Genomic DNA, 25,803 nt, shown 5'->3' with positions numbered 1-25,803 from the left:
CAGTGCCAAAGCTGGCTCACTGCCCCAGCCTGGAATACAGCAAATTCCCCTGGCCACGCAACCACTGCCCAGCAGGCACAGCCCTGCAGTGGCAGGGAACTGGCTTTGACCTGGAGCAATGCCTTTGCCATGGGATTTTCCCATCTCAGAGAGCAGCAGCTGCTGCTGAGCTGGGTAAGTAAGACACAGCTTCACCCTCCAGTTATCTGATCCTTTGTTTTCTGGCAATTTGAGGTTTTGGGAAAAATTGGTTGTTCACTGGCAGACTTATCTCTGCCTCTCATCTTCTCTGCTACATGACCCTGCTCTCTTTGCACAGGGTGTAGGTTTCAGTAATGTGAGTTCCTGCTGGACTCCACAATTGCCTTTCCAGAAAACATTAAAAATGTGCATAGCATAGAAAGGTGAATGAAGATGAGCCAATGGCTCGCTGGTAGCACAGCGAGGCCGGGCACCAGCAGGGTGAGCAGGGCAGAGAGCAAATCCTCAAACAGGAGCAGGGAGTGTTGAGCTGCCTGGTCAAGGAAGGGGTCGAAGAAGAGATGGCTATGGCAGCTGTGACTGATGTAAATCTGAATTTGTCTGTGCAGGAGCATGTGGTTTGGAGGGCCTGGGAGAGGATTTGCATGCCACGGAGCAAAGGCAGCCCTAGAGTGGGCTTCATTCCCTGTATTAGTGGTAGGACATGCACCACCACCTCTAACCCTTTCCATGTTTAAACAAAGACACTATGGATACACTGCTACTTCCATCAGTTCAGTATAGGCATTTAATAGGCTAAATGGTGTAATACATCTACAGGACATACATTAGTATTATGTACAGGTGGCATTTTACAAAATTAGAAAGAACTGAAATAGAGCAAAGTTCAACAATGTCTTACTCCATAAAACTTCCTTTCTGCACTACATTAAATATTCTACAAGCTAGACTAGAAAAATATGACTGAATGTCTTTTTTTCTTTTTAGTTTCTACAAAGCTTTTAATCCAGAAAAAAATACAAAACAACTATTGAGTTTATTAGAGAGACAACACTTGCACACAGACAAAGTAAGTGGACATTCATAGACCTGCAAGTTGAATAAATAGGGTTTGTTTGTATAAAACAATTTTCTCTCTATCTTGCTTTCCTGTTTTAGGGCCTCTGGCCCATGGTCAGAAAAATAAAAATGGGAGGAGGAGTTTGGCTTTGCACAATTCTTAAACTGAGGCCACACAGCTTTAGGAGAAAGCTTTCGTTTGAAGCAACCATTTGCTCCAGGTAAAAAACTTCAGGGGAGCAGCACAAAAGAGGGGAAAGGAAAGAGAGGAGTAATTAGGCTGGAAGAAGGAAATCTGGGATTTCTATACCAGCTGCAGCTTAAAGTACAAGGATGAAAAAAAGTAGCGGTGCTTGTGTGGCATTTTTTTAGGGTGTATGTAGAATTTAGCTGTTTCTTTAGGAAACATATTTAGGGAAGTGCCATTGACCTCAGGTGGAAATAGGATAAGGGCCATCCAGAGCAGGAAGGGAGGGAGCGTCTGAAAGCAGATAGAGAGCACAGAAAATTGGGGGAAGTGTTTCAAACAACTGGTTTTCCTTTTATAAAGCAAAAAGCAAATTAAGTGATACATCTAACGTCATTCCTCACAGAGCTGGGCAGATGCAGATTGGAAGGAAATCACACAGCTAAAAATATGTCGTCACTGCTGTTATTTTCTCCCCAGAGCTTTGTAAAACTTCTTGACAGTGGATGCAAAAGCAGCATTTAAAGAGCACCTCCCATCAGCCTGGCTGCCTCACCAGCACAGCTCTCCTCCTGCCACGGTGGGTCCGAGCTGGGGACCCCCTCTCCTCACTGCTCCTGTGCCAACACGGAGCTCCAGCTTTGTCAGCTTCGTTGGCTTTACCAGAAAACTGTCACCAGTGAGGGGGGTGACAGGGACAGCAGCCAGATTTAGGAAGTGCTCCTGAAACCTTCAGTTACTCTGGTGAAATTCGGTGCTCTGGCCAGAATCCCACTCACCCAACAAAGTAATTCTAACAGTGTAGGCAAGAAAGTCTACATCAAGAAGGCAAAACAGATTGTTATATAGATTGAGAGAGCAAAGTTTAACTTAAGTATCACATTATACTGTACTACACTGCTTATAAAAAGGGTCCTAGATCCCAAACACCCCAAATAATGAGCTATAGTTTTGTACATAAATTAATGTTGCTTTGAAGTAAAATAGTCTCTTTCCTTTGTAATAAACATTCATTGCACAGAATTCTTTGTAAGTAAATATATTAAATTTGGTTGCTAAGAAGGTAAAAACTTATTAATACATCTGGCCAGTAAATTTTATCAACCATCACACAATTAAAAGTTGTTTTTAGCGAAAATTATTACTGGAAAAAGAAAGCACTTGGAAGTCAACTTAGGAGTTAATGCTGGAAGAAATCCTATTATTTCATTCCACCTATAGCAAGCAGCTTTTTCTGGATGCAACATTAATTGGAAGTACAGACCCCATCCAGCCCTGCAGAGATGGAAAAAGCCATCTTTGCAGCTTCCAGGACACTCGTCACTGACAGTCAAACACCTCTGAGTACAGGCAGTATCCACCCCCACCAGCCCATCCAACGGGTCGTGTTCCAGACTGAGACTGGTGCTTCTCCTGGGACAGTGGAGTGAGTCTCTGGGAGGTCCCTGTGCAGGAAGGAATTCACTCCTGTCAAAATGACCCCCAAATTCCCAAGGAAAATCCACTGGAGGGCAGAGGTGTCCAGAGACAGCTTGTCCCACCATGAGCTCTGGGCTCCAGGAGGTGACGGTGCCACCAAAGCTGAGGGGGCCGTGAGCAGGTGAGGAGGGCACCCCTTGGCACACGTGTTCCTGCCAGCAGTGCCAACCTGGCCAGGAGCGAGGCAGGTATTTGTCCTTCCACCATGCCCCTCCTACTGCAGGTGGCTCAGGGGAAACCTGGAGCCAGGCAAAACGGAGCACAGGTTTGGGATGTGCTGTGGAGCTCCTGTCACCTACCCCCTACCACCACCCTGCTCAGGGCGAGGAAGGAGAAACTGTGCCCTGCACCTACATTATACACCAAACATACCAAAGGAGTAATGTCACAACAATCTGTTAATGAGGTGGGACAAAGCCAGCCCTGGGGGAAGCAGGAGCCATCTCACCAGCTTTAAGGGTGAGAAGTGCACACCACACCACGGCCGGACCTGCCTGAAGAGCGCACGGACAGCACCATCCACCCCACCAAGCCCACCACAGACAGCCTCAGCCACAAACACCAGCGACCAGCTCATCAACCAGTTAAGGTACAGCGAGAAAGCGCTTCCAAAAGGCATCAGCCTTGCTGAAAAGGCAGCTAAGGAAAGGCTGGTTCATCCAAATATGCACAGGTTAGCCAAAGGGAGAGAACTGCTCTGGGCTGCCCCAGGGCAAACCTTGGAGGCAAACCTTGCCCTTCCGTCTCTATACAAAAGTTACAAAATCAACTGGTGACGTTATATTACATCTATTGTCCGTAATATCACAGTGCTAGTTTGAAATGGCTAAAAAAAGAAAGTTTTTAGATTTAAGACATTCTTCCTGTAGAAACACAGCCCCTTTGTCCTGATGTTGACGCCTGAAAGCAGCCTTTCTTGAAAAAGATAAAACCAATGAAATGCACTAATTAAAATTAGGAGCATCTTTTTCTTGACAGCCTTGTATTTCCTAACACATCCCATTGTTTCCCAAGGGGAAATTAAACAAATAATATGAATCCCAGCCTGAAAATCAAAATGTTAGAAGAACAGTTCTAAAGCCCAGATGCTTCTTACCAGGTACTAACTAAATAAAACCCTTGCAGATTTAAATACAGATTACTTTGACATGTCTTCAGAGTGTGTTAGCTTTCCAACAACATTCACAATGAAGTTTCACTTCTGAGGCCATGGAGTTCCTACTCATTCTCTTCAGTTCTGCTTTCCAGAGTATCTGTACTGTCTTCCACGTCTTGAGCTGGGTGTGCTAAAGTATCTGCAAAGAAACGGCTCATCAGCATTTATTTCTCCATATTGGTGCAGCCTTTGTTTGATTACCTGCTCTACCTGGCAGTTAATCTGTTAGGGTGATAGACCTGATACAAGAAATCTTCTCTGCTTGCAAACCAGTAGTTAAACCTGGAGTGCGAGATTCTGAGTGCATCACTGTCTGACTTTGCAGGGAGCCTGAGACCTCAGGTAAGATATTAATCTGATGAGGTGACCCCTATGGACAGCCACTGTCATGGGAAGGCCACCCAGTCTTGGAAATCTGCTTAAGCTGTCAGGCCTGAAGACATAATGAGTCTAAATCAAGGCACAGAACCAACAGAGAAACCACAATATATAACCTGAAAGTCAGGAAATAGATTTGGCTCGTATTTACTCTTGAATGATCAAACCCTGTGGTTGTCACCACCCAGAAATGCCGACTGCAATGGCAGGTGATTTTACACTTCAAGACCTTTTGTCATCACCCCTTGGAAGGGAAGGGAAGGTGCATCTTGCACCATGTCCTGGCTGCTGTGTCTGGGCGTTCAGGTGGCAAATGCTGGTGCACTGAAATGGAAACCAGGTCACTCTATAAGAGGACAGCACTGAGATGAAAAAAAAAAAGGAAATAAATAGGCCAGTTTCTCACTGGAGCACTTCCTGGTCAAGCTACACTTAGACAAGGTCTTACCTTTACCTGTATTTGCCCCGCAGTGACACTACTAGCCAGGTGTACATATTTGTGAGTTCCTGCTGCACTGACACACTCCTGGGACACCAGGATGCTTTGAAAAAGTGCAGCTGTCAAACATTTCACTTCTAGGCTAGGAGACAGGGATAGATGCATGCTACTGACCAGGATTACTGCTCCCCAGAGTGACCTGCTAACATGCAGTGCACTGGCTGCCTGTTGTCCAAGAGAGTGATGCAGATGAAAACACCACTGCTCAAAATCTACAACAACATTTTCAGTCCAGAGGACTTCTCTAGCGCAGATGTTTTCTGGGCACCTTCATTTGTCTCTTTGTTAACTTCAGTGCACAGCACTGTCTGAAACAGCTATTTTCCTATGGGGAACAAGGATGAAAATTACTCATTCAGACCTTCCAGATCCATCTGCTGCTGCTGTTGCTGGACACAGACTCTTTGGTCACCATGAAGACCTTTGTCCTCTGCAGACTTGAGGTCCTCAGGAGGCCAGCGCAGCTCCCCACTCTCCACCTCCCCGGACTCGGTGGGCTCCACCACGATGGAAGGCAGCCTTTTGGACAGCTTGGGGTACTTCTCACGGGAGTCTGGGAAGGCCTGGGGAGACATTTGGGGGATGTAAATCAAAGCTTTGTGCAGGGATGTATATTCAGAGCAAGCAGAGTACATCCTTTCTAAGTTTGACATGCACTCACATGTCCATTTAAAAATCCTCTTCCAACTGGTGCAGGTCAACAGCCCTGCACAGGGAAGATTTCAAAACCAGCTGAACCCAGCTCCTTGCTGGCCAAGCGTGGTGCAGAGAGGCTGTAGGTCTCAGCACACTCCCTCCTGCACCTGCTGTCCCTTCCTGAGCAAAGAACTCACTTTGCTTGCTGGCGTGTTGAGGAGATCATTGCCTTAACTCGTGTAATCCCACATGAGCAGTGAAAATGGAGACTTGGGAGAGAAAATCTGTTATGCTGCCACACACTTGTGTTTCAGTTCTGGTGGAGTTTTGGGACACCAAGGTCATTGCTGTAAGGCTAAGCTAAATGGCTGCTGCAGCCCTTCTGGCTGCTGTCCTTTTGCTCTGATATGATATTCACGTTTTCTTGCAGTGATAATTTAAGAAGCCACCACTGTGCAGAGCTACTTTCTGCAATGTGGAACACTATTTTATCATGCATTCATGCAAAACAGGTAGCCCCAGAGAACATCTTTACACAGGACTGTGCCAGCTATTTATTTTCATTTGTCACATTGAAACTGCAGATCAAACACTCCACAGTGGTTAGAGCTTGAAGCTGAACTAGGGCTTTTTAGTGAAGGTTATTGTAACACATAAAAGTGCTTTCCTGTTTTCAACATAGCTGGATCACTTAAATCTCTCAGGATACTTTGTTTTGAATAGTTTATTTTCTGGTGGATTGTTTTTGGTTTTTTTTTTTTGTTTGTTTTTTTGTTTTTTTTTTTTTTTTTTTGAGGAAAAATCATTCCAGCTCCTCCAGGACATTACCATAAGAAACTCTGTTGTTGCTTCACTGAAACCTTTTCTCCTGGATCCTCCCACTTCCATATACCTGCACTAATAAGCTACAAATCTCTCCATGCTAGCTGAGTTTTATTTTTATTTAATTTCATTGTGTTTCATTTCTAACAATAAAATCAAGGTGCATGTGAAGGGACTGAACCAGGACTTGGGAGCAAGAATTATCCCAGTTTAACTTCAGAGGCTGCCACAGGTTTGCTCTGGGCTGGTGGGAACCTCCCCACTCATCTGCAACATGTTCACCACTGAACCAGTGTCTCTGCTATCAATACAAAGGTGAGAAATGTTGCATATTAGTGTTATGAGACACAATTAGGAATTTTTCTTTTGTGAGAAAGCACCTTCAGTACAATTAGACCACGTGAATCACCGAAGGCAGACATTTCTGACACCACCCTGAGCTGCACCCACAGTTTATAACTCATCCTGACCAAGCAATGCTGCTTATGCTGCCTGTCAGAAAAGAGCTGCCCAGCTTCCCATGACACAGACTTCTCCTGAGCTGTTCATAATTTGGAAGGACATTTCCATGGCAGCTGTCTTGACTGGAAACCAAATATGAGACAAGGTCTCCTTGGGCAGGACAGGTCCACAGACCTGCTGAGCAGCAGTGCCCTCCTCTGCAGACCCACAGTGGAGCCCAGCTCCCTCAGCCTCATGGCTCAGCCATAAAATTGTGGGCAAATTGTTGCATTTTCTCCCGTGGCTGCACAGGCAGGTGACAGTGACCTCTTCCCCAGCTATAGAGCAGCCTGCTGGGGTGGCAGAGGCCATCCCAGCCACCCCATCCCCAAGCCTGCTGGCAACCCCTGGATGGGTGAAGCAAGACAACAAAAATTCTGCTTTTTCATCTGCTTTCTGAATCCCAAGGAAATGACATGGAGAGATCTAAAAATGGACTGAGAAATGATTATTACAGCTGCAAGAAAATTTAGGAAATGCACCTGTGTGGCCTCAGCTGTGGCTATTTTTGTTTGTGTCATTCTCATATGGTCTTTTCTCACATCAACCACATAATTTTTTTTTCCACCAGAGCCCAGTATTTACCATGTCCCTCCAGGAATGAGTCAGGACTGGCAGGAAGCAGAGCTGCCTGTTGGGCCTTGCTGTGTTTTTCTGCAGAAGCTGGAGTGTGTGATGAGTGGGCAGGAGACTGCAGGAAGAGAAGGACTGGTCTCCTGGACAGAGTGCTTGGAAGTTGCTGGAAGGAACCTAGTTTTCCCACTGAGTCACTGAGTTTGTGCTACATCTCATTTCTGTTTGATTTTTTTTTTTTTTTTTTTTTTTTTTGCCTCAGGTGGCTATCACTAAAATGTGGGTGGTAACACCTTCTCCCAGAGGGGAAAGGTAAAAGAGCTGGGGGAAAACTCTGGAGCATATGATCAGAGACACCATAGAACAGCCCTGCATACACAGGTGAAGTCAGGGCTGGGGCAGAGTTTGGGCGGAATACACTAATACAACACTGAAAACCTGGAACTTGGTGAAGAAGAAAAAGAATATTGAAAATATGCTCCTTGAGTGAGCAGCATCCATCCTGTGCAGCCTCTGAGGCACAGCAAAGCCCATGTGCTCTATAAATGCACAAAGCCTTTCACCACACGAACAAGTGATCCAAAAGGAATTTGCAATTTTCTGTTCTGACTTCCCTGGCTTCCAAATGCCAGATTTTCACCTGCAAGAGGCTTCTCCTGGAGTAGCTCTCTGAGTCTGCTTCCAACGTTACACACTGTGTTGAGAGGCAGCTCAGGTCCACCAGGACACATTATGCAGTTTGTCCCTGGTAGTGACACAGAGTCATGAGCACAAGCACAGAGAACAAACTGTGATGTGGGGGCTGCCACAAGGGGGGCTTGGGACATCGTGATCCCTCCTGCTGCAATGAGCAGCACGGGTGGGTGCTTGAGTGGGTGTGTGGAACTGCCTGGGGACAGAAAATGCTCCTGCACCTGCCAGCAAATGGCCCTGACCAGTGGTGCTGCTGTGATGCCACAGCCATTTCTGTGAATCAGCCAATCATTTCAAATGGTCTCTGTTCTAAAAAAGGAGCTCCCTCTGAGCCTAAGGAAACTCAGTTCATTTCAAGGGTGGCTGTATAAAAGCTTGGCACAGTACTGGCTGGATGCCTCCATCGCACAGTAGTTGCTCAGATCTGAACTCCTGCAGACAAACAGCCTCTGTGCCTGCATCCCTGCAGGATCTGGGAATTGCTGTCCCTGTGCCCTGCAGACCTGGCACCCCACTAAACACTTCAGCCCAACTCTTAACTTTTAATAATAGAACCTAAGTAGGATCAAACACGTATTGCAGGGCTTGTTCTTCTGGCAGCAGTACTCTGCAATTCAACACCTACCCTAAGGACAGTTATTGGCTGCTTTAAATCACTTTTGACAAAGAACTCAGGACACTTCTCAGTTCTGCTGAAGTTACCTGGCTTGAGGGGCCTCCTTCCTCCTCAGGAGTCTGGCCGAGCGCGAATTCCTCCATCACCGGCTCGCGGGTGTTCATCACCTCTGTCATGCTGGGAACATTAAGAGAGAATGGGACACCTCAGCTCTGAGCTTTGGCCCCACAGCTAATTTAACAAAAAGTACTGGCTTTTCATATTGGTTAAAATACTTGTGTTACACTGTCCTTCCTGAACTGTCCAAAGAAGTATTTCCTTGGCCTCCAGGCTAACTGTAGCTGCTGCACGTTGTGATGCTGAGCAGGGCATCGACCCCAGCTGCCCCTGGGACAGCAGAGAGGACCCCCACAGCGTCCCAGAGGCATCAGCTGGAAACTGGAGTCCTCCAATGTTGTCAGCAATCAGTTTATTACTGATAGATGAGCTCAGAAATTGCATCTGTTGACCAAAAAAAGTAACTGGTAGAAATATCACCCTTGAATTAAATTCTTATCTAATTCTTCGTAATGTTTTCAATATTTGCTCTTCCAGATGTCTCTTCCATTTAGTCATGAGCCAGCACTTCTTTTTAAGCTGTTAATTCCAGACACACCAGCTGTATTGGTGTCTAAGGACCAGATTTTCAGCAGTCTTTACTTGCCTGAGTGTTTGGAGAGGTGTTGAGTGGGACTTCCAAATGCATCAGGGACTGTGTGGCACCTAAATCTCCTTTAAATCAGGGACTTAGGAACCTAAGGTGCCCATGTACCCACTGAGCATCACCCTGTTCCACTTGGCACTGCAGGCAATGGTGCTGGCAGCGGGGCTGGCCCAGTTATGCTTGGCATGGCAGCACTCCAGAGCAGAGCCAGAGCAGAGCCTGAGCCAGAGCCAGAGCCAGAGCCAGAGCCTGAGCCAGAGCAGAGCCAGAGCCAGAGCCAGAGCCAGAGCCAGAGCCAGAGCCAGAGCAGAGCCAGAGCCAGAGCCAGAGCCAGAGCCAGAGCCAGAGCCAGAGCAGAGCTAGAGCCAGAGCAGAGCCAGAGCCAGAGCAGAGCCAGAGCCAGAGCCAGAGCAGAGCCAGAGCCAGAGCAGAGGCAGAGGCAGAGGCAGAGGCAGAGGCAGAGGCAGAGCCAGAGCCAGAGCCAGAGCCTGAGCCAGAGCAGAACCAGAGCCAGAGCCAGAGCAGAGCCAGAGCCAGAGCAGAGCAGAGCCAGAGCCAGAGCCAGAGCCAGAGCCAGAGCAGAGCCAGAGCCAGAGCCAGAGCCAGAGCAGAGCCAGAGCCAGAGCCAGAGCAGAGCTAGAGCCAGAGCAGAGCCTGAGCCAGAGCAGAACCAGAGCCAGAGCCAGAGCAGAGCCAGAGCAGAGCCAGAGCCAGAGCAGAGCCAGAGCCAGAGCCAGAGCAGAGCTAGAGCCAGAGCAGAGCCAGAGCCAGAGCAGAGCCAGAGCCAGAGCCAGAGCAGAGCCAGAGCTAGAGCAGAGCCAGAGCCAGAGCAGAGCCAGAGCCAGAGCCAGAGCCAGAGCAGAGCCAGAGCCAGAGCAGAGCCAGAGCCAGAGCAGAGCCAGAGCCAGAGCCAGAGCCAGAGCCAGAGCCAGAGCCAGAGCCAGAGCAGAGCCAGAGCCAGAGCAGAGCCAGAGCAGAGCCAGAGCCAGAGCCAGAGCAGAGCTAGAGCCAGAGCAGAGCCAGAGCCAGAGCAGAGCCAGAGCCAGAGCCAGAGCCAGAGCCAGAGCCAGAGCAGAGCCAGAGCCAGAGCCAGAGCCAGAGCAGAGCCAGAGCCAGAGCCAGAGCCAGAGTCAGAGCAGAGCCAGAGCCAGAGCCAGAGCCAGAGCAGAACCAGAGCCAGAGCCAGAGCCAGAGCCAGAGCCAGAGCCAGAGCAGAGCCAGAGCCAGAGCCTGAGCCAGAGCAGAGCCTGAGCCAGAGCCAGAGCCAGAGCCAGAGCCAGAGCCAGAGCAGAGCCAGAGCCAAAGCCTGAGCCAGAGCCAGAGCAGAGCCAGAGCCAGAGCAGAGCCAGAGCCAGAGCCAGAGCCAGAGCCAGAGCCTGAGCCAGAGCCAGAGCAGAGCCAGAGCCAGAGCAGAGCCAGAGCCAGAGCAGAGCCTGAGCCAGAGCCAGAGCCTGAGCCAGAGCCAGAGCCTGAGCCAGAGCCAGAGCCAGAGCCAGAGCCAGAGCAGAGCCAGAGCCAGAGCAGAGCCAGAGCCAGAGCAGAGCCTGAGCCAGAGCCAGAGCCTGAGCCAGAGCCAGAGCCAGAGCCTGAGCCAGAGCCAGAGCCTGAGCCAGAGCCAGAGCAGAGCCAGAGCCAGAGCAGAGCCAGAGCCAGAGCAGAGCCTGAGCCAGAGCCAGAGCCAGAGCAGAGCCAGAGCCAGAGCAGAGCCAGAGCCAGAGCAGAGCCAGAGCCAGAGCAGAGCCTGAGCCAGAGCCAGAGCCAGAGCAGAGCCAGAGCCAGAGCCAGAGCCAGAGCAGAGCCAGAGCCAGAGCCAGAGCCAGAGCCAGAGCAGAGCCAGAGCCAGAGCCAGAGCCAGAGCAGAGCCAGAGCCAGAGCAGAGCCAGAGCCAGAGCAGAGCCAGAGCCAGAGCAGAGCCAGAGCCAGAGCCAGAGCCAGAGCCAGAGCCAGAGCCAGAGCAGAGCCAGAGCAGAGCCAGAGCCAGAGCTAGAGCAGAGCCAGAGCAGAGCCAGAGCCAGAGCAGAGCCAGAGCCAGAGCCAGAGCCAGAGCCAGAGCAGAGCCAGAGCCAGAGCCAGAGCCAGAGTCAGAGCAGAGCCAGAGCCAGAGCCAGAGCCAGAGCCAGAGCAGAGCCAGAGCCAGAGCAGAGCCAGAGCCAGAGCCAGAGCCAGAGCCAGAGCAGAGCCAGAGCCAGAGCCAGAGCCAGAGCAGAGCCAGAGCCAGAGCCAGAGCCAGAGCAGAGCCAGAGCCAGAGCAGAGCCAGAGCCAGAGCCAGAGCCAGAGCCAGAGCAGAGCCAGAGCCAGAGCCAGAGCCAGAGTCAGAGCAGAGCCAGAGCCAGAGCCAGAGCCAGAGCAGAGCCAGAGCCAGAGCCAGAGCCAGAGCCAGAGCCAGAGCCAGAGCCAGAGCAGAGCCAGAGCCAGAGCCTGAGCCAGAGCAGAGCCTGAGCCAGAGCCAGAGCCAGAGCCAGAGCCAGAGCCAGAGCCAGAGCAGAGCCAGAGCCAAAGCCTGAGCCAGAGCCAGAGCAGAGCCAGAGCCAGAGCAGAGCCAGAGCCAGAGCCAGAGCCAGAGCCAGAGCCTGAGCCAGAGCCAGAGCAGAGCCAGAGCCAGAGCAGAGCCAGAGCCAGAGCAGAGCCTGAGCCAGAGCCAGAGCCTGAGCCAGAGCCAGAGCCTGAGCCAGAGCCAGAGCCAGAGCCAGAGCCAGAGCAGAGCCAGAGCCAGAGCAGAGCCAGAGCCAGAGCAGAGCCTGAGCCAGAGCCAGAGCCTGAGCCAGAGCCAGAGCCTGAGCCAGAGCCAGAGCCTGAGCCAGAGCCAGAGCAGAGCCAGAGCCAGAGCAGAGCCAGAGCCAGAGCAGAGCCTGAGCCAGAGCCAGAGCCAGAGCAGAGCCAGAGCCAGAGCAGAGCCAGAGCCAGAGCAGAGCCAGAGCCAGAGCAGAGCCTGAGCCAGAGCCAGAGCCAGAGCAGAGCCAGAGCCAGAGCCAGAGCAGAGCCTGAGCCAGAGCCAGAGCAGAGCCAGAGCCAGAGCCAGAGCAGAGCCTGAGCCAGAGCCACAGTCCTCGCTGCAGAGCTCGGCCCAGCCGGGGACTGGGCAGCTGCAGGTTGGGATTTTCCTCCATTTGCCATTTATAAATACAGCATTCCACTGAAAAATCTGAGGATGCCTGAAATCTCCAGAATCCATATTAAGCGTGTAGGGGCAAACAGAGCCACGCTGAGCTGAAGGGGCCATGTTCATTTCAAATGTTAATACATCAGCCTTGGAGAGATTTGGCATGGGGCTTTCACTCTCTTTAGCTGGCATTCATCAGGTAGTGCAGTTGGTGGCTGCTGGAGCCTCCTGCAGCATGCAGAATGTAGGCATCATCCATCAGGCTGCCCTGCCACCTGCCACAGCAAACACTCCTTCAGGCACAACTAAATGCTGCCATTAATTCTGGTCCTGCTGCACACACAAAAGCCTTCTTTGTAACTGCTGCACCTTCTGAGAAATGCCAACTAAAACATCTTAAGGTTAACTTGTTTCAGGCTTACTTTACTAATTACTGGACACAACTAAATTTTACAATTACTACGAAACCCTTCACAATGACTTTAATTAGCTGTAGCACGGAGCAGCATGATAGTGCAGAGACTTTCACTCCCACTGCACCACATTTAAGAAAAAGCATGGCAGAACCACGAACACTTGAGCTCAGCTGTGGACCAGGATCCAAGTCTGTAGACATTCATCAGCATAGAGAAAAGCTCTGAAGGGTCAGCCTTGGACCCAACCAACACTGAATTCATTCACACACTTCCTGGGGCATGCACAGAACAGGAAAGTAGAGCCAGGCTCTGAAACCCAGCAAAAGGCTGAATCAAACCCCTGAGCTGAGCACCCTGCAGCTTACACAGCCTGAATCCTCCCAGAGCCATGGCACAGTAGAAGATGGACAGATTCTGACTGCTAGGAAGAGGGTTTTAAGCTCCCAGCCCTTGCTTGGACCTGTACCACTCCCCAGGGACAGCCCAAACCATCCAATCAGTACAATACATAGGTTTTCTGGACACATGCTTTTATTCCTGCAGCATCCAGCAGGTCATACCACTGGGCACCTATGGACAACAGCACTGAGGGTGCAGCAACCTGGAAATGGGAGACCCCTCCCAGCAGTGCTGACTGTGGGCCCTGCTCTGCCAGCTGTTCCTGCCATCTTAGACAGCATTCAAAAGAACAGAGTTGTGCCCTTGGACCAAAAGGAAAGTAGCACTCCCTCTGATATCTCCTCCCTCTGAATCACCACTGGTGATCATTCCATTCCTGCCTTTTTTCTCCACTCTGACTCCAGTCTCTTCCTTGTTCCCAGAGGGGCCTTTTCACCCCTCCTGCTGCTCCTGTGGGGATGACCACACTAGGCAATAGCAGGACCATGCTCTCCCAGCCCAACTCTTTGGGAAGAGCTGCTTTGCAGGGCTTTCACACCCTGTGCTAGCCAGAGCCAGCCGTGAGCCTGCAGGAGCACTGGGCCCACCACTCTGAGCATGTCCAAAACGAACATCTTTCTTTTGGCATCCTTTTTGGGGTTCAGCACCCTAAGCCCAGCTGTCCTGGATTGCAGGGAAAAGGAAATGAGAAAGTGTGTGTCTAGATGGAAATAATCTTGGAGGCTTTGCGTGGGGTCAGTATTTATGAAGTCTTAGTCTTGGCAACCAGAGAAAAGCCACGCTCCACTGCTGTGTGTCCTGGGGGTTGGTCCCTGCTAGCCAGCAGCAGACTCCTGCAGTCACTCATAGCTGGCTGGTTTATTTTAGCAGTAATTCAATACATTGCAAATGTTTAAATATTTCTCTGTCCTCATTCCATGGGAAATTAGAGATATACATCCACACATGCTCTGTCAAATGTGTCATATGAGCTCAAAGATGTTAAGACCTCACGAAATTCTATTATTGAGCAATAATGGGCTCCGTGCTTCCCTAAGACCACATTATACCCTGCAGATTATTTGTAAATGACAAAGACAAATGATTTGGGCTAGAAAAATGGTGACAGTCCTGCCAGTGTTACAGCAGATGCCTCAGTGAATCAGCTCCCAAGCTGTTGAAGCCCAGGCCATTTCAGAAAATCTGTGCAACTTAAGGCTTTGATTGAATAGGACAGCAGAAGTGATTGTACTTGATGTGTTTCAGAATAGAACATGGGGCCATGCAATTGCCAAAATAATTAAGCTTTAACTGGAATAGATTAATTATTCCCAGTCTTCACTTTGAAACAGTGAAGGAAAGCAGAAGAATCTATATGGGCTGTGAAAGCAATGATGTTTCTAACGAGCTTAACGAGCTCTTTAACAGTAAATGTAACTCGATGTAAAATAATTGAGAATGTCACTGCAAATCAGTTCCCTGAAACTTCAAAATCACCTGTAGGACATCACTGAGTTGTTTATAAAGCCATACAATCTGAACAATGGGCTTGGTGGTGCTGCTTAGGGCTTTTCAAACTGTGATAACATTTATGCACAGGACAATTTTTTGCTTTTCAGCCAGTGTTGATGGAAAATATTAAGCCACTTTTAGCACTGCTTTTACGTGAGATCTACTGACTGACACACAACAGAAAAGTGGCTGATTCAAACAATTATAAGAACTACAGCTCTTCAATTCAGTCTTGCATTCATTTTATGTATGGTAGATGCTGGTATCACCATTGACATACAGTAGCCATAGTGATGCAAAACAAGGCAATAAATAGCATTTACAAACAAAGGATAAATTCTGTTCTGGTGGATGAGTCATCTACTCTGAACCTTAAAATTCTCATGTCAGTGAATTAAGAGGTACATTACTTCCCCTAGTTTTAATTAAGCACAAATAAACCAGTGGGGGGGGGGGGGGGGAAGTGAAATTTGTTCTAGAAAACTACATTTAGAGAAGATTATTTTAAATGCAGTGCTAAAGTGCTACAGTCCCAGGACCACACTATGCTGATCTTTCTCCAGGGGCATGGAGCAAAAGCACAGATCACTTTCTGCTGCTTGTGATGGCACTAAAAAGGTCAGTAACATACAGAGTAATATTTAGCCTGACAAGTGCTAAACCACCTCCCATGGGAAAGGCCTCACAAACAATGCACACACTTTTCTTTTAGGTTTTGAACAGAGGGCAAAACTGACCTGTGAAATTCATGGGGAAAAAACATTATCTGAACGCAGACCAGCTTCAGGACTCAGAAATGTGCAGCACTTATGGAAAATAGGCAGGTCACGTGATGCAAGGAGTATTTCCTTAAGGACAGGGGCACAAACACATTTTATGGGACAAGCTGAGCCATGGTTAGGAAGAGCTGTTACCTGAAGCAGGGATCAGTCTGGGGGATTCTCAAACATGCAGTGAACTGAGGCCTGATCCTGCACTCACCTCCCCAGCCAGGACAGGCAGCAAAGGAGAAGCCAGAGCATGAGGCTCTGTGGAGGACAAGCAGCAAGTAGAGGGCAATGACAGAAGAGAGCACGTTACCTTCAATCACATCAACGGTGTCACTTCCAAAAACTGTCCTTGCTGCAGGTGTCTGCGCCGCTGAGGGAGTGTGGTGCAGACTCAGTCAAACCCTAGAAGTGCCTGGAAGAGACAACAGAGCAGAGTCAGAGCTGGTGACCAGAGGGACAACGCTGGCAGGCCCTGGTGTGAAAGAGTTCTGCTGAAAGCTTGCTGCAGAAAGTCCCACTGTGGAGGTCTGTATCATTTTCTGTGCGAGATGGGGTTTGATCTTCATAGAGCACCTTGTGAATTACTGAGGCAATTAATGTACCAAAGCCACCTAAACTAACTGAAACACCTCACAATCCGACTCTTTGTGATGCTAAACCTTATTCCTTAGTGTGAGTTACACAAAAACTGCTGAAACTGGGACACTCTGAAATCCTCTCATATAGAAATTGTATTGATAGTTGGAAAATTGGAAAATAAAAAATGTATTCCCTTATAAGGCAGGATCAGTTTGTTTAGTGAGAGACAGTTCTACTGATCCATACACAAAGAAGACAACATATGCTCAAAGAAGGATCCATTAACATTGCATCACTGCACAGTTCTTTTGGAAGCCACAGGGGAAGTGATTTTTTGAAAGATCTACTCCAATTTGAAGGTAATATGTTGACTGGTATCAAGACAGGGAGCCTACTGAGCAGGGGTGAGGATCCCACCATTTCAAAGAGTGAATCACTGATTTCTGATGACTTCTCTGTCAGAAAGCCTTAGCTGATGAGCCCCAGGAGTTACAGTGCGTAAATATAGTCAGTATCTAGGCCAGAGATGATTTTCTGAGAAATTTGTTTAGCTCTACAGCTTTCCAAATATATCTTCATGCCAGCCACAGCTATTTCCTTGGATGGGAAAATGGTGTTTTCAGTGAAGTGAATGGCACTAGTATATATATTTTATATCCTCCAGTGGTTTGGATTCCAGCCCAAATGATTAAACAAATCTACCTGCTCTGGAAGCCTTCCTACCAAGATTTATTACACTGGATTAACTGCACATTGATTTTATTCAAAAATAGTGACAGAGGGAAAATTGTGTATTGCATTCTGGAGTTTCTTCTCGTGCCACAGGCCATGCTTATTGAAAATTAGGGAAGCAGGAAATCACTTCTCTATCCCCAGGATTCAATCCAGAAGGTTTAATTCTTGTCTGGCAATTCTCCTTCCTAACCAATGACCAAAGCAACATCAGGGTTTTAACATCTTTAATGTTTTGTCCCTTAAAAATTCATGACTACACTCAACGTTTGTCTCTTATAAAAACAAGGGAGCATCTGATACCATGCTATCCAATGCTCTGGGAAGATTTTTATCCCACTACCCATTACAAAGCTGCTGCTATTAAACCTATGAAAATTCAGCTTGAATTTGTCTCTCTTCAATGTCTCCTTCAGAAAAGACTGATTGTAATAAGAACAATTATTACACAGAGTAATTACTACACTGCCAATGAGAGGCAAAAGGGTGTAAGAGATAAGGAACCAGGCACCACATAATCACTGGTTGGAATCCAAGCCAGGCCACTTCCTATTCAGAGTTATCTTCAGATGACTGGTTCGTGGTATACAAGGACCCATGCAGTATGAATTAATTAAACCCACATCCATTGCTTTCCAGTCTCAGCAAAGGACTTCTGCATTCAACTGACCCAAGCCCAAGCCCCTCTCTGGTGTTTTGGGCAACTCTGTCCTATGGTGCAAGCAGTGGTGGACAGGGGATGTCAGCCCCTGTGGCTCAGCTACTTGAAACCTCTAATAAAAAAAAAAAAAAAAAATCACTTCAGGGCCACAGCATAGAAAATATCCTTTCTCCCAGTAGCACAGCCATACTTAAAACCAGAAAATCTTTTTCCCAGTCAAGACTGTTGAGTTGAGCATTTCCAGTGTACAGAACTACCAGAATGCATTTACTCTCTGAAGAGAAAATACTCACTTCACCTGCCTAATAGATGTGATTACCTTCTGTGGCTGACAACAGAGGAAACATAAACTAAACCCCTTCCTTCTGTGATACTGCCTAATCTTTTAGAAACAAGGCACAGCTACTGAGACCATGCAAAGAGCTTTTACTGCAATGGAAACCATCTGGAAATTACCCAAGTAAAGCTTTTCTCTGGTTATCTCTTCTTGTCCCTTACTTTTACCCACCTTTGCTGCTTTCCAGCCTACAGCCCATTTGCTCAATGTACCCTCTTCCAACCCATCCATCTTCTGCTGCCAGAATAACTTGCCCTCCTTTGCCTCAGCTTGACAACCAACTTCCTCTCTGGCTGCAGGAGCACCAACACAGCTGTACTGTCATTAATAGGAACTGAGTCAAGCCCCAAGTCTCAGAGACCAGTGGTACTGTCTTGGCCACCCCTGGTCTGGGCTTGCAGAGCCTGGCTATACCTCTCAGCAAAGAGCAATAAATTTAGGCATTACTCCAATGAGCTGGTCATGTCTTGCTTCTTTAGGAGCCATAGCATCAAGCAAGGAAGTCCTGAGATGTTCCAAGCTTTCACTAGTGAGACCAAGGAATGCTTCTGTGGTGGCCTCTTTGCCCAGACCCAGGGCCCTGCTTCTACAACCTGAGGACACAGCCTGTCCCAGTGGGGTGGTCTCACCACTCCTGGGAGAGCAACTGGTGTCAGAGCAGATGCAGGATATTGGGCAGCAGCTCTGGTCAGCTGCAGTGTATGGGAAGCCCAGCCTGGCTGTCTCTCCTGAGTCTGCTCTCCATGGGGGCAGAGGACTCCACCAGGCACAGCAGCAGAGTCCTCTCCTTGGGATAAATCCACCATGAATTGCAAAGTAGATGTTTTTAAAGCAAGTGTGCTTTATCGGGCAAAACAGAAACAGGAACTGGGCCACAGGCTGCAATCCTAGCAGCCCACTTGATAAATGAGCATGTTTCAGAGGCTCTGAGCCCCAAACATTTCTCCCACAGACAGCAGCAGCTCCAAAATCAGGGCACTTCTATTTAGAGATTCCTCCTACTCTGGAACATCATCCCTTCTCCCTGAGCTGCCCCAGAGCCGAAGACAACTGGGTGGCAAAGTGAGACCTGACCTCAGGATGCCAGGGCTGCTGCTAGATTAGCAGGGACTGCAGGACACCCTCTTCCCTTCCCAGGCTTCCCAAAGTAATCATTTCCCACTGAGCACTCATGGAAATATTATGATAACAGCCTAACAATACCGCATTGAAGGAGCACCTTCTAACAAAGTGTAGATATGAGGCAGAAATAGACCTTGAACCGCAGCTCCATTTGCAAATCTGTCATTTTTCTGGCATGGCAGAAACAGGAGCCCTCCCCTCTTTATTTCAATGAGTCAATCCCAAGGGCTTTTCCAGCCCTGTACTTAAATTGTGCTGGATGGACACCCCAAGGTGGCTCTGCAGCTCAGCCTCGTGCCAGCAGGACGGAGCTCTGGGTGCAATCACAGCACACACACGGCTCCCACTGATTCAGACACCGCCGCAAACAAACCGGGAGCTCAGTCTTGGGCAGCCAGCCCCACCTCCTGCCTCATCCCACCACAGCCCCTGCATAAATGCAAACTTTTCTTCATTCAAGGACTCAAGCCTTTGTGTGTACTACAAAAAGAAACCCCTGCTATTGATTACAAAGAAAAGTGGGACAGGCAGTGCATAAGAATGGTGAGAGGTGGGAGAAGCAATGGTCTGCTGCTTGCATTTTGCAGAGTGGAAAATTTTGATGGGTCACAGGAAACCCTGCTCAGCAAGTCCCAATAAACAAACAAGTCAAAGGAGGTTTTTCCACCCAGAAGAAGAAAGGGTCCCTTATTCAGGCCACTCTGCTGCAGCAGAACAGGCTGTCAGTTCAGCCAAGGTGGAGGAGTGGGCACTCCATGACACAGCTACAGTTGCAGTGGTGGATGAAGCCATGAAGGGGCTGCTCATGTGGGACAAGAAGGTGCATGTCCCTGCAAGGAATGCCAGCTGACATCTTCCATGGCCAGATGCTTCTGTAGATCCAGTTTCTCCATATCTCAGTCTTTTGTTAGTCCTAGGAGGATGGAACCATAGCTGAGAACCACCCAGGTGGCCTGGGCCATCCACAGGCAGGACCATGCCCAGTACTCTACCGAGGGTGGGACAATGACTTCAGCATCTCGGTACAACCCAAAACAAGCACTTACATCAGGGACACCCCACAGCCTTGCTTCCCTGACTGCACCTCAGCTCAGCTTTTGGATACTGCAGGTAGGAACTTGGACAGAGTCTTTGTTTCCCCTGGTTGCACGTTTGTAATGAATGCACTTCATGAAGTGTTGTGGATTCCATGGGACTAGCAAAATGTAAATCACCGCATGGACGGCAGAAGATAAATGTATGAACTCCTATTTAAACCTCCCACTTCTTTTTGGATGCAAATCTCTTTCCTAAGCAACTGAGAGAAGTGAGATATGTGTCAGAGTCTGGAGATTAGAGATCTGTTCTGTTCCCTCGTTTCAGAAGCTCTTGTCTTCGGCCACCCACGCAGTACTTGAGTTCTGCTCTCCGCAGGCCAAAGCTGCCTTCCTCTCCCCGGCAGTGTGTGCTCCACAGAAGATGTCGATCTCTCTCAGGAAGCAGCGAGATGAAACGGCTCTCGAAGTGGAGGAGCCGAGCCATTTCAGCATGAGACACAGCACGTAGTTTGGGAGAGAGAAAAGGGGTAGGAGGCTGCTATTTCCAGACCGTGCTGCCTCTCACCGCTAACTTTGTGGCAAGCTGCAGTTTTTCCTCTTCCTGCTCCAAAGAAACTACTGGGGTAAGTATCACCCTTGGGAATTTCTCAGACACTCATCTGTGGACTCGCAACACTACAAAACACAGGCTTGCAAAGGGCCAGTGCTGGCACATGACTCTAACTCAGCCTCCTCGGCTCCTGGTATTGCACAATCAGCCATTGGGAAGCCACTGTTCTTCTGACATCCTCAGATCCTGGAGCACCATGGCTACACACAAACCTCAACTTCCAGCTTGCTGTAGCTGCCCAAGTTCCTGCTGGCCGTCTTGGCAAAAAGGAGCTAAAAACTAGATTCATTAATGGTCAAAGAAGAAGTAAAAAGAACTAAAATGTTCTTGTGTTTAACAATTTTTAAAGCAAACTCATGATTTGGGCATCGTTCAACTCAAAGTTTTTTCAAATTATTTTTGCTATGCTGCTTGCTATGGGTGCTTCCTTGGTGGATTTTTCCTTTTGCTTTTTCTTTTCCCCTGGCTGCTTTAAAGCAGCTCATTTATTTCAGCACTAAACTACCTGAACTTCCTCATGGAAGATGCCACAAGGGGTAGGTACGGCAGGAGGGGGTCGGGGCAGCCAGACAGGATGCTTGGAGATGGGGACAGGGAGCAGCCAGCTAGGAAGCATGTGTAGAGCAGTGGAGGGAGGAAGAGGTAGAGCAGATGGGAAGAATGACTAAGCCAGCTCCTCTGAATGCTGGTAGACCTCAATATCATGGAAATCTCCACAGAGCCCTCCTGGAACTGTGTGCCAAGAGAAAGTTTGGATTTATTTTTTTAACATCAGATTTGTAGCTAATTGATGTGAGAGGAACTCATTAGGAAAACACCCCATCAAAAGCAGAGATAAGCCTCAACAAGCTGTTAAATGTTTTAGAGGTATCTCTTCTGGTACTTGCTGTGCAAACATTCTCATCTGAGAACTTGCTTTTGGGATCAGGAATGCCTGTATTGAGCACAGGCTTTAATTTCCCACAACCTTACAAAGCCAGCACCTTACAAGTAACTATATTGTTCATTTTAACTCAGAGTAATCCTTACTAAAGGTTTTTAGAAGGGAATGGTTTTGTTTCTGGGATCTGCTCTGGAAGATGATGATTCTCTCATCCCTAATACTTCAGGCCACAGCTGTCCCTCACCTTGCAACACCCATGGGAATCAGTGACAGTTTAAAATTGGCTTCCTGTGCTTCTTTCTATCATTCCCTAGGTATTTTTGGGTACTTCTGAATTCAAGCAAGGGAGTGGGGGAAAAACATCTTAGAGCATCAACATAGAGTACATGATTCTCAGATAGAAATGTCATGGGAAATGGATTGCAAAATGTTTGATGTCTTTTTGGCACCGTGAAAGAATACTCTGGATAGTCTATCCCTGGGCTTATTTCTAGGCAACACAGTAGGGTAAGGGTTAGGTGCAGTCAGATAGAAAAGTATTTACTTAAGAGACATATAAGTTATTTCCTTGTAACTTTGGGAAAATTAGAATACAGCGCTATCAGTGTTATAACCTGATATAATATTGAGCATTTAGGTAAGGCAAACAAAGCAAAAGTGGTAAGATTTTATAAAAACAAGCAAACAAAAACCCACCAGAGACTCCTAAGAGAACAAAGACAATGAAGTGGCTATTAATAGTCCTTCTTGGAAATTAACAGCACAACCACAGGTGTCACGATATCACAACCTAACACCAGAGATGCAGCTAGTTTTGTCCACAAATTAAAACTCCATCACCTCAATTGAATTTCCAAGCATGGGAAGCTGCCCTAGCCCAAGATGGAGGATATGAGAACACTATGTCCTACCACAGTAAGAATGGGGAAGATGGAGGGTAAGGACAACACACAGCAAACAATAAAGAAATCACCTAAAACCAAAAAACTCAGTGTGCCTTTTTTTTAATGAGTCATTATCACTGAAAGCAGATATGCATTAACAAGACTGTGAGTCTTCCTGCCAATCAATTAACATTCACTTTCTGAATCTAGAGGTCTACTATTTGCACAGAGGCAGTTTATGTGTGTGCATGTCAGAGACTGAGCTCAGCTGAAAATTCACGTTACATCTTACACAAGTTGCAGTGGTTTCAACGGAGGAGCTGGACTTGAACTATTTTCTTCTAGTCCTATGGGGACATGGGCACCAGGGTGTAGAACACTGTGGGATCAGTTAATGCACACTTATGAGAGAAGGGGATTATCCTGCTGGACCACAGCTTCTTCCAGCACTGGCATCTGATCTGCAGGGGACTGGTCATGCTCTTCCCCAAACCACAAAGGAGAGGTGGTCCCAGACCCTGAGGACTTGCAATCAAAGAGGGACAAAGACTGAGATGAAATTTTAAGGACCTGTTGGTATCAATCAGTCTACTTCATTCTAGCTGGATGTTATTGGTTGGCAGCTTTCCTGGGGTTTGCAATAAAGCCTTCCCTTGAAGACTGAAAATTCAGGAAATTGATTATTTTACACAATTTTCCAAAGAATGAGCATGTTTAAGAAGCAAAAGGAAGGGCTTTTGCTGAGGCAAATACTGGTCTCCTTGAAGTCCTGGCAGACTTCCTCCTTGAACGGCATAGGATCAAGGCTTCTCTGACCAACTTCTCCTAAATAGAAATGGTTAAATGGGCTCAAACACAGGGGCATAATTTCAGAAATGAGAGAGAGAGAGAGAGAGAGAGAGAGAGCAACTCAGGATTCAATAATTTCAGAAATGAGAGAGAGAGAGCCTGTGACACTCTGGGGTTGGTACCTGATCTATGCAAAAGCCTGTTGCTTAATACAAGGAGATCACTGTGAGAAGGGAGGGAAAGTAGTAACTATATTTGCAGATTATTTCTTCTGCTGAAGCAATGTACCAAAGGCGCTGGAGGAAATTCCACCTGATTGACAAATTGTCGGGCTAGAATGGGAAAGTGACAAAACCGGGTCAAGTTATTCCCTGTTTGCTTGTTTTCTCTTTGTAACCATAATGTTGACTCTGCAAACATGTTTTTTAAATGGCATATTAATTATCCAAATCCTGAGCTGTGAGCTGGATTATTTTCTGGGCAAAAAATTTGTTGCTCATTAAAACTAAGAGAAGGAAAACACTGGCTTGAGCCTAGCTGTGCGTAGGCAGAATTTCCCCGCTTCACCTTCCTTCACAGGCTATTCATAAGGAGGCATTGTGCTGTGAGCCAGGCAGGCTGCAGGGCAGGTGTGAACACCAACCCTGGATCCTTCAGTAAGATGTGAACCCACAGCCTGAAGGGCTTCATTGCTGTACTGTCTGTACAAGTGCAGTAAAGATCTCAGTCAGGAAAAGACTAATGGAAACAAATTTCTCACTGTGTGTTGCTTATTGTCGTTGGAGGGTTAATGCTATGTCCAGGCTAACCCAACTCCCCTCCACAACTGTAGCCATATTCAGAGATGCACAAACACGGCTCTGTCCCAGATGAAAAGAAAATTTCTGTGGTATGTTCATTTGGCAGATGGAAAATACTCTCACCCCTTGCTCTGAGTGAAACATAGTCCTCATTTACAGAGCAAAGTAGGTTCTTTCATTCTCTAAAAGTAATCGTATGTGTGGTATTTGCTACCTGATGGGAAACGTAGGATTTCAGTGTTCACTTCAGCTCGGCTGCAAGCAAAAGCATCGTCTTATACTTGTGCGTTGTTAGTCGCTTCCTCGCCTCAAAAGTTGTCTTGGAAAAAAAAAAAAGGCATAAACAAATAGCTGAGGCGATCGCAGCCCACAAACCAACAACTCCCTCAGCGCTGTGCTCATTCATCAGGATTCCTTCACACAGCCCTTTCGGCTGCCGAACGAGTTGGGTGGTGTTTTTGTAAACGAGAACCCTTTTTCTCAGTGAATTCTCCGTAACACCCTTTACTCGAACAAACAAGCATGTGGAGAAACAAGCTGCGGCAGAGGCGCGTGTTCCGCCTTTCCCTCTCTCCCCGCTACCCCGCGGCCGCCCGTGGGACTGGAGCGCTTCTCCCCGCTCCGCGCTCCCCGCTGCCGACCCGCCCTGCACGGCCCCGCAGCGCTCCGACCCGCGGCACCGTGCTCCGAGGCTCCCGTGCCCCGCACAGACCCGACCCGCACCGCATTGATCCGCACGGTACCGACCCGACCCGCACCGCACAGACCTGCACACACCCGACCCCGCGGCACCGACCCGACCCGATCCGACCCGACCCGACCCAACCTGCACGGCACGGACCCGCACACACCCGACCCGCCACCTCTGTGCCCAGCTCCGGTCGCCGGCTCCGCCACGGGCGCGCTGCCCGGGTCCCGGGGAGCTGCTCCCGGCCGCGGCGGGGCTGCGAGCGGGGCATTCACAGGTGGCAGGTCGCCCCCTCTCCGCACCCCCCGAGCCCGGCGGAGACCCCCCGGCCCGGCTCACCGGCGCGGCTGGAGAGGCGAGGCAGGCGGCAGCCGCCCGCCGCCCATGCACGGCGGCAGAGGGGAGCCGGCAGCTCCGTCAGCGCGTCCGCATCCTCCCGGGCCGGGCGCTGGCACCGCCGCCGCGGCACCTCCCCGCCCGCAGACCGGCCCCGCCGCCGCCAGCGCGGGGAAACCACTCCCCCGGCAGCGCCGGCGGGGCGGCGCGCAGGCACGGCCCGGCCCGGCCCGGCCGCCCCGCGGGGAGGGGGCACTTTCCGCGGGCACGTGTGGGGACCGCACGGCCTCACCCAGCCCCGAGCCCCGCACGGTGCCGGGGTCACACAGCGCGCCAGGCGTGGGACGGAGGTCTCGGAGGGGTCACTCCCCCGGAGCAGTTCCCCCTCTCCCCTTGCTTTGCTCACGGGTGTCCCGAGCCTGCCCTGCAGCAGTCCTTGCTGAGAAAACGTCGAATGCGGAAAGCACAAACTTTTTGGGGTTCTTTTTAGAGGGGTTCTTTTTTTTTTGCGGGGGGCCGGCGCTCCACACCAAAGTGAGTTTCCCATCTGCATCCCGGACCCCATGTCCGGCAGGGACATGCTCTGCGGTGCGCAGCATCCCACCACCTTGTCCCGAGGGGCTGCGGAGCTGGGGCTGGCAGGCAGTCTATGCCAGGGCTGGGATAAGGGGCTCCCCCCTGCCAGGGGCTCACTGCAGACAGGCTGTCAGGAGACATCTGCAGCTCTGCATGTGTTGGTGATGCTGGTGATAGAGGCAAAAAACACACGCAGTGGCAAAAGTCACACTAGTGGCAGCAGCCTGGGGAGCAGTGGTGGAGGAATGGGGATGTACAAAGGAGCCATGTCTGTGGCTTCAGCCTGTAGACGTGCAGCCCCTGGGGTC

At 49.1% G+C, this 25,803-nt stretch overlaps 1 protein-coding gene across 1 annotated transcript; it reads right to left on the bottom strand.

The window, feature by feature from the left end:
* Window positions 1-746: 746 nt before the first annotated feature.
* Window positions 747-25,081, bottom strand: LBHD2 (LBH domain containing 2). The gene is made up of 5 exons (XM_059850389.1): window positions 24,923-25,081; window positions 15,772-15,873; window positions 8,668-8,758; window positions 5,102-5,303; window positions 747-4,002 (listed from the first exon to the last, which is right to left on the bottom strand). The coding sequence occupies exons 3-5, from the start codon at window positions 8,755-8,757 to the stop codon at window positions 3,926-3,928; spliced, it is 369 nt and encodes a 122-aa protein (XP_059706372.1). The 5' UTR covers window position 8,758; window positions 15,772-15,873; window positions 24,923-25,081; the 3' UTR covers window positions 747-3,925.
* Window positions 25,082-25,803: the final 722 nt, after the last annotated feature.

The sequence above is a fragment of the Haemorhous mexicanus genome, chromosome 6 (assembly GCF_027477595.1).
Source record: "Haemorhous mexicanus isolate bHaeMex1 chromosome 6, bHaeMex1.pri, whole genome shotgun sequence".
In the NCBI taxonomy this organism is placed as follows: Eukaryota; Metazoa; Chordata; class Aves; order Passeriformes; family Fringillidae; genus Haemorhous; species Haemorhous mexicanus.
This window is presented reverse-complemented; position numbering and strand designations above follow the sequence as displayed.